Source organism: Microtus pennsylvanicus, chromosome 16 (genome assembly GCF_037038515.1).
Source record: "Microtus pennsylvanicus isolate mMicPen1 chromosome 16, mMicPen1.hap1, whole genome shotgun sequence".
Lineage (NCBI taxonomy): Eukaryota > Metazoa > Chordata > Mammalia > Rodentia > Cricetidae > Microtus > Microtus pennsylvanicus.
The window spans coordinates 23204925-23219690 of NC_134594.1; the positions used below are offsets into that span (position 1 = coordinate 23204925).

At 42.9% G+C, this 14766-nt stretch overlaps 1 protein-coding gene across 1 annotated transcript in view; it reads right to left on the bottom strand.

Annotated features, from left to right (window-relative positions):
* Nucleotides 1-14766, bottom strand: part of Slc7a11 (solute carrier family 7 member 11) — a 73882-nt gene that overhangs the window by 10600 nt on the left and 48516 nt on the right. The window contains exons 7-11 of the mRNA XM_075950591.1: nucleotides 8338-8461; nucleotides 6433-6536; nucleotides 5568-5664; nucleotides 3618-3767; nucleotides 2060-2237 (exon numbers count right to left, since the gene is read on the bottom strand). Of these exons, the coding sequence (XP_075806706.1) occupies nucleotides 2060-2237; nucleotides 3618-3767; nucleotides 5568-5664; nucleotides 6433-6536; nucleotides 8338-8461 (653 nt within the window). The remainder of the gene's footprint in view (nucleotides 1-2059; nucleotides 2238-3617; nucleotides 3768-5567; nucleotides 5665-6432; nucleotides 6537-8337; nucleotides 8462-14766) is intronic.

Consider the following 14766-nt stretch of genomic DNA (forward strand, 5'->3'; position numbering starts at 1 on the left):
CCTTGGGCTAAGAGACTAGGAGCACCCCCTGGCTGTCTGTACCAACTAGCGTTACACCGGTTTCTGAATGGTGTCTAGATACAACTTCTAGAAACAGCCCCTGCGAGGGGCATTTTGCTAGACTGACACTGTCACATTTTCCCAGGGTGGATCCATTCATACATACTGAGATTTAAAAAAAAAATCAAACAGCATAACATAAAAACTAAACAATTTACCAAGCAAACATGATATTAAACTCCCGAACAAACTGCTGGAAGCAAGGCTCTCCTACCTCCACGCTCACGTGGAGTTTCCTCTCTAACAGAAAGTACATCTTTTGGGGGAAGGGCCCAGTACTGCTTGCTGTAGGAGGCTTTTGCTTCATCTCTGTGTGTTTTGTTTTGGCCAAAGGCTACAAAAATACTTCCTACTGCAGCAATAAATACTATGAATTTTCTTTATTTTACTACAAGAATGCTGCCTAAGAGGAAAATCAAACAGAATTACAGAGGGCTGTTGTTTTCCCTAGTCCCTTTCACAGCGTCTATAAAGATAAAGAGTTGTGATGATCACAGTATAAAGCAGAGGGGCTGGGGCCCTGGTAAGATGGCAGAGCGTCCCCGAGAACCAAACCACCGTCGTGGGTCTCGGCCATCACAGTTCGTTTCACAAAAGACTAACACTAAATTCAGCTGCCTTGAATATGTTCAAAACATCATTAGAGGCAGAAAAATAGCAAAACCTCCAAAATTACATGAGCACAGAAGGGCAACAAAAAAAAGATCATGTATGAAAATTCCTGATCTGAACTGACTGAGCGGCTTCAAGCGCGCCTGTGGTAGTGAGACGAGAGACCAGCTAGAACTGGCTGCACAGAAAACCTTCTGGAGGGGATAAAATAATTTTTCACTCCAGGCTCCTCCCAAAGGCTGTTGGCTCTTTCTTCTAGGCCGTGGGCAAGACATAAAGCCCTAGTCTCAGGGATGACTCCCCAACTCAGCCCTAAATGGTAGCAAGAAGCCAAGCGACACTAATCCCAATTTTTTTTTAATTTGGTTTTTTATGACAGGGTTTTTCTGTAGCTTTGGATCCTGTCCTGGAACTAGCTCTTGTGCACCAGGCTGGCCTTGAACTCAGAGATCCACTTGCCTCTGCCTCCCGAGTGCTGGGATTAAAAGTGTACACCACCACTGTCCGGCTAATCCTAAATATTTTAACAAAAATTCTCCTCCCTTCAGAAGACCTATAGTCAGTGTCTCCAACATAGAAAACCCTAACTAAATATGGGTTTGTTTGGAAGAATTAGCTGACGGAGGACTGCATTTATAAGGCATTTGTTATGCCTAGTCCCTCATTCTGTGCAGTTCTCTGCATCCTGGTTACAGCTTCGCCTCATCAGATACTCCCTGGTCCCTAAAAGCAATAGCCATCACCATCAGAGTGACGTGAATCCTCTGGGGCCATAATTCAGCATCTATGTAGTAGGGACAATGGCTTCTACTTCTTCAAATGGTTGTCAGAACTGAAAGCGGTCTCACGTGTGCAAACATATAGAAAACATAAAAGAAATCCAAGTTCTCATCCTCCTCATGGCTTGTGCTGTCACCGGAGCCTTCTGCAGAGCCCTTTCAACAAGGTGGTGCTGTAGCCTTGCTGCTTAAGACATTTGCAGGCTTCCACCTCACTCACCAAGAAATCTCACGTCATTGGTCAATTTAATGCCATGATAGTCACTTGGCTTTGTTCCACCCAGGAGAACAAGCATTATGTCACTAAGGGATTCCAACGAGCAGTGAGGCCATTTGCAGCACCGGAAAGACTCTGCCTAAAGAAGCTATTCTCTAAAATGCCAGTGGCTACAAGCACCCAAATGAAATGCCCAACTGGATGCAATGGGGCTGCACTCTAAATGCCCTTTGCTGCCTCTCTCCTCACAACCGCAATTAAAATGCAGTAATTTAATAACAATGGTACCACACGTCGTTTTGAAGTTTAAGAGATGCATACTGGATGTGTGTACCTTTATAGGTTCTCTATAGCAGTTTATTGCCAGGTCCAAGAGGCTTAAAAGTCTTACCTGATAATTGTCTGAACCACTTGGGTTTCTTATCCCACACAATGAAGAGATAATACGCAGGGACTCCAGTCAGTGTGATGAGGAAGCCGATCCCGGTGCTAAACGGGTCCGAGTAAAGGGAGAGAATGACCATGAAGAGGCAGGTGAAGGAGAACAAGGCCGGGATGAACAGAGGCACCTGGAACATGGCCAAAAGAAAACAGCATCACTCAAGTTCAAGAGACCAGGGGTGGAGAATACCAGTCATGTGACCAGGCCATAGGCCTCCACCCATGTAAGCAGCAAAATCTCTCCAAGCAGCATAGAGCCAGTATTAGGTGCAGTTTCTTAACTTTACCTCGTTTTTAGGATATCTGAACCAAGTCTAGGGCTAGTAAGTAGATGATCTCTTCAAATTCTTTCACTTGCAAAGGATCATTAGGACTTATGTTTTTCATCTGAAAAGATTGCCTACTTGGTAATCGTGAATAGAACCCACTTTCACAGGGAGTCAAGAGCACTGGTGGCTTTGCTATGTGTTAACACCTGTCAGTGAACATTGATTTCCTGTTGAGAGTCACACTCCGACCCGACGGGAATAAAGTAGGCCGACTCCTAGTCAACAGCTAATAAAGATGCTGCAGGCATGCGGCCGCGAATACTATCAGAAACAAACCCTGATGACATGACTGCAACGTTATCAGTGCTATTGTCTTAAGAGCAAATAAATCGCGAGATGGCATTGACCCATGGACAGCTGAGGCTGAGGAGACAACAAGCCAGCTCTCCAGCCCTCCCGAAGGGAAATCCTGGGCACGGTAAATGGCTGTTCCGCCTGGTGGCAAGCTCTTCCTATTTCATGTTTCTTTAGAGCAGTCATTCTCAACTTTTGGAATGCTGCGGCCCTTTAAGACATTTCCTCAGGCTGTGGTGACCCCACCCCCAAACATAAGATTATCTATAATTCTGCTAGCGCTATGAATCATAATGTAAATATCTGCGTTTTCCAATGGTTTTAGGAGACTCGTGTGAAAGGGTCATTCAACCTCCTAGTTCCCCAGGTTGAGAGCCATTGCTTTATCATGTTAATGTTATAATATAATATATAATATAACATAAAGATTATAATGTTAACAAGTTAAAACTCTTCCTAACCCTTAAAGCTGTTCCTCTTTCCAAGTTATAATTAATGAAGTACTCTTTCTTTCCTAGCCCAGCTGTGTCAACAATTGGGCATGAAGAGAAATGAGGGAATTCCACCCTCTGAAACACACAAAGTCATGCATGAAAACCCAACACAAAAAGTATCTTTTAACACTATCTGTTCCCAACAGGTAAAATCTGTGATGAATTCACTATATCTTACTTAAAATATATATATATTTTATATAAATACACATAATATATGTTTATATGCTTTCCCTAAGTAAAACATATTAGAAAGCGCTCCCTGCGAGAGTTACATCTTTTACACTGCAGGACGCTGTCCTCCCAACCTCCCCATCATCAAGTTATGACAAAAGAGGCCTAGGTATTAGGAGAGAGATTTATGCAAACCCATCAAGCTTGTCCAGGCTACCTTGAAAGGACGATGCATATCTGGGCGTTTGTATCGAAGATAAATCAACCCGGCAACTACCAGTCCCATAAAAAGCCACCTGGCAAAACTGAGGAAATTCAGAAGACTGTAGAGGTCTCCGGAGAAGAGCATTATCATCGTCAGAGGATGCTGGCGGTGGGGGAGAGGAGACAAGGTTAACGCAGCGAACTGAGAGGGGGCAGGCAATACCAAACAACAACACTGTCTCATTTCACATGTGCCTTTCCAATGGCTTATTTTATAACAAGAGACCATCATCCTGACCGAAGCCTACATTCCATACACTTCTTTTCCATATTCTCTTCTTAGGTTACAACTAAGCCTCAGTTGGGGGATGCGGTCATCACCCCGGGTTCAGCTGGAATTTTACGCGAATTTACTGTTTTGTTACTTTGTCCATTCCTTTTCTTCACTGGAGAGGAGACAATGTGTTTTCTGTGGCTGTTCTGTGCTGTGTGCACGTGTGTCCATCTACATGTGTATAAATGCAGGGGTGTTTATAAATGCGTGTGGAGGCCAGGGGACAAACTTAGCTGCTGTTCTCAGTCTGTCAATTCTTCAGGTCACTTCCCCCTTGTCTCTCATTGGCCTAGAACTGGCCAGGTGGGCTAGGCTGGCAGGCCGGTGAGCTCCAGGGATCTCCCTATCTCTGCCTCCCCAGCACTGGGATTATGAACCCAAGCCACGATGCCAGCACTTTATAAATATGGTTCTGAGGGACTAAACTTTCCAGTCCTTATGCTTTCAAGACTAGCAGTGTACCAGGGTCACCCTGCCCCAGACAATGTGTTCCAAAAAAAAAAAAGCATCCAATCACTCAAAATCAATGGGGCTTCAATTATTAGTAAGCGCCAATCATAAATATTAAATGCGGCTCCACTAGAAACCTCAAAGGCTGCTCTGAGATGATTTCTGAGATGCTCCTGAAGCCCACACACAGGAAGTCACCAGGATGAGGTGAATCTTTTGGCTCCTGACTGTAAAACATGGACCTCTTCTTGCTCCAGGTCAGCTCTCCTCGTGTGCTAACTGCACGTGACCCTCAAGAAGAGAAGAGAATGGAGCCTGCAGAACAGCAAGCAGCAGGTCAGGCCTCTGCCGCTGAGAAAGCCAAGGACGATGTGACTGATGGCAGAGGCTCCAAATGAAAGCCCTCTTCATGGAATAATAATACGTCCTGTTCCCACAAGGGATGTTAGCTTCTAGAATCCTCACAGAGTGAGTGCGTACTTTAAAAAGAAATTTCAAGGATGAGTTCTGAAACAAATTAAATGCACGGAGAAGAAAAAATGTTCAGTGCTACCTAGGGCACTCTCAATAGCACATTTCAGTTGAGGGGAAAATGGTACTCAAATAAAAATGACTAGAACATGGCCAATGGGTATTTGAGGGCTCCTACACCTTTTACAGTCTTTTGTACCCCACTTTTCACAAATATTGTTCCTGGCATAGAGAACTCCACAGCTTCAGTTTACATGTGGGCTTTCCCTTTCTTCTCCGCAAGGTTGGCTCTCGCAGGTCTTAGTGACAACTGGAGAAACATTTCACTGCTTAGTGTTTTATCTACGCTTTGGATGGGGTTGGGTGGGTTTCATTATGATGGGGTCCAGGAGGAGAGACAACAGGTAATGTTTGCACAGCCTGCTTTCAGCTGAATTCAGAGTCAGTAGTCGAAACTCCGTCCTTGTGGTTTTTCCTTTTCTCTCCTTTGAGGTTCTCTGCCAAGCAAAGAAACCGCAGCCCTTACTTCCCATTATACCTTACAAATGTTCTCAAAGGTGAAACAGAAACGGGGCAGAGCATACCCAGGGCGTTCCATACACACCAGAAACACGGAGACAAAGGAAGTCTGTTCTGACTCCGCCTTTTGCTAAACCTTTTGTGAGGGTATATATATATAATCTACATATACTTGTTAATGTTCATTACCAAAACAATAACAGCTGGCAGAGGAGTGTGCTTGTGGACATGAATCATGGAAAGGATTTCCGGAAGGTGCCCTTCTCGAGACGCAACGTAAAACAACCTGGTGGGAGAAAAACGTGGGTGGAGTTCACTACAGAATCAATCATTCAAATGGGAAAAATCCTGAAATCCCCAAAGCAACATGCATGCATCTTTCTCACACTCAGCATGTTACCGTTTCTTAGATGGTCATTTTAGCTGTGCCTTGCAGACAAAGGGCAGACTTCATCATAAGTCTCATGTCAAGACTTATGATATCTGGGGCATATCTTACGATGCTTTGAGGAAAAGCAATAGCAACGTCTCACTGAGTGGAGCTTTACCTACACACGAAGAGCTTGTAGCAAAGTCACTCTATATTGCTAGTGTCAATCCAGTCTAGCACACAAACATTAAACACATGTACATACATGTAGCATTCATATGACTTAAATTGTAACAAAAGGAAATGAGATTTCCCTGCCATCAAACAAAGCAAAAGGGTTACAGATGGTGGGGTGGTTATTTCTGCTTTCTACTTTACTCTTTTTCGTGGCACCTTCAGGAAAACAAAAGACTTTATCGCCAGAAATAAAAGCTGTTATTAGGCCCTGTAGACAGACTCTAAAAAAATGCGGCATGGCCGGCTCAGAGCGGGCTATGTGTAGACACGCAGCGCCCTCTACTGGAGAGAATCAAACATGCTGCACTAGAATCTACTACAAACTTGCATATCGCTTTAAAAACAACAGGGTCGGAGACACTATTGCTTTTCTGTTTAAAAGTTATCCTTATCACATCCAATCTCTAAAACAGAAATGTGTTTCTGAAAATACATGAACCCGCTCACCTGGAGACAGCGAACACGCCACCGTTCATGGAGCCGAAGCAGGAGAGGGCAACAAAGATCGGGACTGCTAATGAGAAATTTCCCAGCAGCCGCTCAGAGAAGGTCTGGGGAAAGAGAGAACGAAGCAAATTAATGCTTTCCCAGAAAGTGGAATAAAATGAAGCAATTTAGGCCAAACTTGCTCTTTGGCTTTCTATTAGCCTGGTGCTATGTGAATGTTTTATAACCCTTCTTTTTGGTTAGGGTCAAACGGACTCCTCAGACAATCATCGGAAGCGGGTACCATGGCATTGCTTGTCTCAGACCTGTGAGCAAAGGTCTCAACAGTCACCTTCTCTCTCTCTTCAAAGCGATGATCCATTTACTGAATCTTTATCAACCATGATGTATATCATCTCTGCCTCTGATCAGAAGAAGAGGCTCAACTCGGAAATTCTGCTTTTAGAGACAGAAATGGTTCGGTACACTACCTGCTCTTTAGCCCAGAAAGCCACCTTTGTATGATGGGGTACAGACAGCATTCACAAGAGTTACAGCTAGACGATAGGACAAGACAACAGACAAGCTGATCATTTAAGTCCTACTACCAATGGGCCAGTCTACAAGGTTCCTTCCCCCAGTACAGTCATACCAGCTGAACCAGTTCATGGAGTTAACCCTCCCCCACCCTAGGAAGCTGCCATTTTCTTCCAGGGTTTCCTGTAAAAAGCTAGAACACAACCCCAGTCCTGACAAGTGGCAGGCAATAGAGAAGGTAGACAAAGTTCTGAGATTTCCTCCATGTGCAGCCCTGCACATTTCTGTGAAGGATAAACTTATTTTTAATGTAGGATTTTTTTTTTTCATTGTACTTGATGCAGCTGGGGCGATGCAATCAACAGATCCCATTTTGGTCTCCAAAATTTAGTGTTACCCTTTACCTGGAAAGGTGAGGCAACTGACCAGACACACCTGGAAACTTTATACACGTCACTGCCTGATAGCACGCCCAGCAGTGGACAAAGCCCTTTTCATACAGTGAACTCATACGCTGATTCAGTCAAACCGAGATGTTTATCCCGTGTGTGGCGTTGATAGGAAGCAATACTGTTTTAAAAGGAATTGGCATTCAAGGACGGGATGGTCACTTGACGTTTTTGAGTTTTTCACCCTTCCTGTTTTTGATTTAATGAGTGGATTCTTTCTTACAAGCTAAAACGTTTGAGCAAAAAAGTCTGTGTTGCAGAGAAACAGTCGTATAGCATGGTCTTTGGAAACAAGTGTGATCCCAGTGTCAATTAAACTTAGGGAAATGCTTTAGAATTGTATGCTTGTATTTCTTAGGGAGTTACAATGCACACTGGCATCTTCAAGTATTACAACAACATCTCTTTAACATTTAATTGCCTAGTTGTTCTCAAATTTATGAATACCCCAACACTACTGTTCCAAGGTTATGCTGGAAATAAATAGACTTGGTCCTCCTCAAAGTTCTGGAATGATCCTTCGGAGAAAGGATTCAAGTCAACATTTGTAAAGTTTATAACCAGAAACCAGCAGAGTGGGTTGTACTTTTGCAAATCAAAACCTACATTTATTTACATTCAGTAGCTGTCCAGCTGTCCTTAGGGCCATGCTGGGAAAGTAATTCCTCCTTCTAAGAAAGCCTTGGAGGCGTTTTCAGCAGCTATATGTGGAAATGTTTTCTAGGAGATTAATAAAAACTAAGCGAATCTATGGAAGAACTTAGCTGTATCATATGATATATTGGTAAGTAAGGTGTGCTCAAAATTTTCAAACTATTAGCATTCAGGCTGGGAAAAGATTACTGTCTTCCAAAACCCGTTCTCCTGGAGGGAATCACTATAAAGGTCCATCAGCTCGTTAGCCTAAAGCCAAACTGGCATGATTTTAATGTGGACTTACCACCGCCACAGCATTGGATAGCAGCAACTCCTCGGCACTGATGGTCGTAAAATAGGCCACGTTTGTTAGCACGTAGCCGACTGTGATGATGGCCATGGAAATGCAGATTGCCAGGGGGATGTTTCTGGAATACACAAAGACATCACTTATGAGTCATTATGATTCTCTGCTACCAAAGAATAGAGAATATTAATTCCAGTAAAAGACGTCACAGTTTGGCCATGACTGAAGGCTCTGATGGCACATGGAAGGACATTTTATCGGAACAAAGTTATCGTTGCAGTTTAATGAGATTCATGGAGGAGGGTATTTTGTATAACTCGTCTATTATTTCATCCCCAAATACAAAGGTTAGTCTCTTTCCTTATTTCATGAATGTTATTGCCATGCTTCTACTAACCTCACAGTCACATGGAAGGCTTGTTAAAGCGCAGGCCACTGAGCCCCTCCCTGTGCTTCTGATTCAATGGGATCAGCATCCCTCCTGTTTTCCTAAGCGCCCCTGATGCTGCTCACTGGTGACCACATACCTTTCTGCTATTAATCCACTGTACTGGCAGCTTTTTAAGGGGAGTCCTCCAAAGCATCTTTCCTATTCAGTGTTTTCCCCTTGGGCAGCTTGTGGTGCAAACCAGCAAAGACTTTGCAGGCAGGGGAGTGGGCTGCATCTGTCTTCGTAAAACGAAGGCAATGAGAATCTTGTATGGAAGAGAAGTGTTCACAATAATGACTTGCATGGCCCTGCTGTGAGTTCAAAGGACTCTCAAGATCAGGAGCATCTAATAAAGCAGCCGTGCAGATAATCCCACGAAATTAGAGGAGACACGCTGTGAAGTACGGACGACCGGACAGTGCCGACACTGTGTGGCCTCAAGAAGTACCCGGCACAAATGCAATATTATGTCTTCATTTAATGCGGTGGGAAAGCCAGGAAGCCACTGACCCTCATAATTTGATTCCATGTTACCGATACACATTACTTGCTTAACATAATCGCCTCTTCAGACCTTTTCCAGTTCAAGCAACTTAAACCTTCAACTTCCTGCACAAAAGCTGGTCTTTTTTTTTTTCTCTCTCTAGCATTCGGCTATCAGCCCTCATACAGGCTTCCCCCTGCTGGGTGCCATTAATGAAGACCTCAACATAATTTCTTCCCGGATGAAAATGCAGTTCAGAGCCAGGAGGGGAAAGGCATAGCCAGCCTCACTGGCCAAGCTAGATGTGTTTAACACCCTGAGTCCCGGCTCATTATACTGAACAGCAATATTCCCTGTTGAGCACAGGCAACACGAGCTAGTCAGCGGCTGCCATTCATTATGCTGCTTGCAGCCTGACACTCGCCCTGATCCCCAAAGCCTTCAGCCTTGACCTCTAAATCCTGGCAGCCAAACATGAAAGGAGCAGATGTTCTCCCTTCCCCGGTGTGAAAAGGGTCCCATGGAATTTCCCGTGAGCACCATGGCAGACCTTGCTAGCTGTAATTGATAGACGCTAAATTTAAGGCAAACGGAAAATAAAACAAAAATCACCAGGCCAAGGAAAGACAAGGGAGTGAAGCAACTAAAGAAGAATTCTGTTTCTCTGAAAGACTAGGTGGCATTGCAATGGGATAACAGGAAGAGGTGAGGTGTGGATCCCCCTTCGCATGGGTTCTTTCAACTGGAATATAGCTTCCCACCTGGAAACTACATGCTTTGGGTAAAGGAAGATGGAGATACAGAGAAGGGGAGAAACAGACCCTCCATGCCTTCCAAACACATGATTGATTAAGGCAGTATATCAAGGTTCTAGCCATAAAAATTGAGGTGGCATTGCTCAATGAACTGGGGTGACTAACTTGCAGAAGAGAGGGAACTTGGTTACACCATATAATGCTGAAAACAACAGAAAAAGACACATCTGACGCCTGGGACTATGGTCCTCCCAGGCAAGAACTGAGTTCTCTAGCCTTGTACCTAGAAACCAGAACCTGCTTGGTCCCTTCTTGGTATGTCTCTCAGTGAGGCTTTCCATACCCATCTTATGAGAGGGCAGGCTTAGCTAACCCAGCCTTCGAGGTTAGCATCCCTTCTTTCTCAGTTTCCTACTAAGGAACCTAGCAACAGCAGTTCTGGCCATTGGGCTGATACCAGCCCCAGCATCTATGAAGCTTCTGCGTATCTGCCTCATTTTATTTTGGAAATTCCTGAATGCTGGAAACATCAGTATTTTTTTTTATTTATAAAGAAATGGAATTTTTGAACTTTAAAAAAAAAAACTATCCAAGGACACCCAGCTGGCGAATGGAATTCAGGATTTGGCTGTGAGCATGGCCTAATTTGAAATCAGGGCATTTTAACCCTGAGAGTGTACTCTCTCACACAAGTGTGGCTCCCTCAATTCTATTGCTGTTCATGGAAATGAAACTGTAGAATATTGAGCTGGGGAAGTCTCGTCAAGATGACATTTCTCACAAGTTCCAGTTAAAGGAAGAGGAGCATTCAGAGCTTCTTGTCATGTTTCTGTAGAGCACAGACTGTAGTGTTGAGAGTGTTCTCAGACATCTTACCATTTTATGGAACAGATGATTATTATTAATTATTATTTAAAAGAAAAGATGTTCACTTGATGAATCTCCCCAGACATGTTTGTATAGAAAAGAAAGAAGAGTCAACATGTTCGTCAAATAAGTTGTAATGTTGTTCTCAAATGTGCTGTGGAGCCAAATATGCTAGGTAGCTATTGGGAGGGGCAACCAACCCTAAAGTAAAGGTCCAAAGAGTGAGAGGGTAGGCTGTGGTATACGATAAACCACGAGACGCTCTCATTGGATCTAATGAAACCATGGGAATTAGAGACACCGTGGCTCCAGAGCCACTAGCATTACTGAGCATCCTCAGGTTCCATTCCACTTGGAAGGAAGGGAAGGAAGTGGGGCAGATTTTGTGCTCGTTTTGCCATAAACAGCATCAGTTCACAAAGGTGACCAGCTGGTCTGATCAGGGCTGAGCGCCATGTGGTTAAGTCCTGGTTACAAGGATCAAAGCCTATGAACTGATAAAAGCCAGATCGATCTTTCAGATGCTTTAGATGCAAAGGGCAGATAATCACAGTTAGGGGCCCAAGAGGAAGGCCAGTGGCACGGGAAATGAAAAAAAAAATAGAGGAAGGAGCAGAGAGGCCATGGGTATTTCAAAGCCTCTGAATTGCTGAGAGGTGGACGCCCATCCCAAATGGCAACAGAATCATTAGCTTCGTGATGAGTGCAAAAGGCACACACCTGTAAAGGCTCCTCTTTCTCGAGTGTTTGAGCATGTTTGTGATGATAAACAAAACCCAAAGTTAGTGAGAAGAGCTCCTTCATCCCCAAGAGCCTTCCATGATTGCATGTGCTTTTTCTGATTAACGGGCAATGAGTGTGTGTATGATATTTGTATTAGCTGAAAATTGTCTTCAAAACTGTCATAGGTAGTCCTCCTACTTCTTCATTTAAATTGGCATCTCTAGCCATCCTGGCACACTCAGAATAAATATTTGATCCTTTGAAACTATTAAACTGGAAATTGCCTGTTCAGGAGTTCCTTTTCCATTTCTTTTTGTTATGGGTGATGGCTTCTTTTCAGAAAGTGATGGATGGATATTTGTCTTTGAAGAATCTGCATGGGCCCCACAAAGATACTTGATACTGAAGTAGATGCACTACATTTCAGACAATTGTGGAACAATACAGAAGATAAATACATGAAACACACAATCATATGTTTACGTAGTAGGTAGCTCCCATATTCTTTTAAGCAGAAAAGCCAAGGCTGGCAGAGGTTTGTGATATGGATCAAGGTCCCAGAAGCAGCGAGTGGAGAGCAGGAACTCAAACCTAGCGCCCCTTCCCCCAGTGCTTCCGAGTCCCAGAATGTCTGTTGCAATGGCATCTTGACTGTATAGTGCTGACTTTTATCTCAAGTTCAAGATCCACAGGGTCCTGGTGTGCCAACAGATGCACGCTATGGTTTATGCAAGCATCCCATTATCAGGACAATTGTTTCTCTACACATCTTATGCCATGCATATGTGACTATGAACCCAACAGTCACTGAAAGTGGAGAGTCTGTTAAACATGTTATTATGAATACGGTTTCTAGAATTCCATTTGGGCCACAAGGAGCTACTGCTGTAAACTCAGCTGGATGCCGTGATCCTTCAAGGACACATCAAAGTGGAAGGGAGTCGTGTTTCTCAGGTGGCCAGAGTAATGCCTTAATTATTTGAATTTAGGATAGCCCAAGCTTGTTTCATAACCTGAACAAAATCTCCCAAGAATGTCACAACCTAAGCCTGTTAATCTCCCCAGTCACCATGAGGACCTAGAGCTCACTGACCCCTGTGTTATCTCCTCGGTGACCATGATAACCTAGAACTCACCCCATAGGTGCTCTTATGTTTGTGATAAGGGCCAGGACACAGTGGCAGACATTTAAGTTATAAAAAAGAAAGAAAGAAAGAAAGAAAGAAAGAAAGAAAGAAAGAAAGAAAGAAAGAAAGAAAGAAACATACACAAAACAAAACCCTGCTCTCATATGCTCTGGAACCTTCTAAGTGGTTCTTGTTCCAACTTTCTACTTAGATGCATTAATATTTTAATGCATGTATTTGGCATTCAGAGAAAGTAAGGATCATGACAAAAAAAAGTCATGATCAAGAAGAGCAAAAGAAAGACAAACTTCTTAAGGTAAAAAGCAAAAAAAGGGGAGGTGAATGAATGAATGAATGAATAAATAAATAAATGAAAACTAGCATGTTTCAAGGATTTTTAAAAGTCTGCTGGGAAACAAAGGATTTGCACTTTGTACTTAAAATGCAGCCATGCTTCATTGCAACATAAAGTATTTATAATTATAGTAAGTACCTTCTAATCCTAACCATTTATTTTAGAGACATACTTGTTTCAGTTTTTTCTATAGTGACCCTGCAGGGACTTTGAAAGATTTATATAATTTTTTCCTTCAGATTTGACCAAGAAATAATTCAGACATCATTACCTCTCTCTTTGGATTTACCAGCTTGCTTTTTGTAGAGTTATCATATTTCTTTTGTTATCACTGCTATTGATTTTTTAAATTCTTCAAACTTCAGTTGTGTATGACAGACAAGATACTAATAAGCTTATTTCAAGGATAAGCTTCCCCCACATGTTTCATGCATGTGATTTTATGTCCACATATACTATTCATGTTTCCTTAGTTTTGTTCAAAGAAGCCTCTGGATGTTGGACTGTCCCATGCGGTCTTCAGGAGCCCCTGGACATTGGACTGTCCCATGCCGTCTTCAGGAGCCCCTGGACGTTGGACTGTCCCATGAGGTCTTCAGGAGCCCCTGGACATTGGACTGTCCCATGTGGCCATGTATGCACTCACACTTAACTGTTACTGACAATTTTCCATGGTTGAGTTCATATGCATTTTCTTCTGTTTTTTTTTTCAGGGATTTTTGCCTCATTGTCTTCTAGGGTAGTGTTGCTATGCTTCTAGCTATCCATTAAGAGTGGGAATGAGATATTAAAATATATAAAAGAACACACTTGAAGAGATGCAGAAACCAACGGAGGAGAAGGTGTAGTTTGACATGGAAAAAAATCATATTATGAGGAAGGAAATACCAGATGAACCTGTTTAAGGTTCCCAAAGGATTTGTGTTCATGCCTAATGACTGTTCTGGAGCACAGTTGAACAACCCGACACAACAAGCGCATTGTAACCTGAGTGCACACAACGATGCTACTGAGCTCAGTCCTATCTGCCCACCCCGACTCCCCATGGAACTCAGCAAGACCATGGGTAGTTGTGTTGACACATTCCAAATATGGTAGCATTGTCTCATTTACATCTCACCATTCTCTGTATCCGTGGATGAAGAGGTCCAGAAACAGAAAGAGAAGACAGACAGACCTGAAAGGAGATGTGAGAAATTAGTAGAGACAGGGTGAGATCAGAAGCCACAAGAGGCTCGGGGGAAAACACATATATGGGAAAGCATAAAGGAGAGCACGGAAAAACAACAGAGAAAAGGTGCAAGAAAGGATCAAGTTTCCCCCCAAACTTCACAGGACAAATGAAGAGAAACACAAACTTATAACTCAGAAACACGGGGCAATACACAATCACAAACATAAATATAAGCATTTTATTCTGCAAACACTTTGGTGTTTTTTTTTGTCCTACTCCCAGAATAAATTCATGACTAAATAAAATCATGCAGCAAAATGTAGCATGAGCATAAATTTTCATTTGCTTCCACTTTATACAAACTCAAAAACTTTGCATTGTGTGCATCCCATTTTTTCTCATTTTCTGAAGATTTAGTGTGTGTCCCCTGGATGCATTATAGTTATCTATATTTATCATGAACAAACACAAGCATATTTTAGGTGAGTTCTAGTTTATAAAGACAAAACTG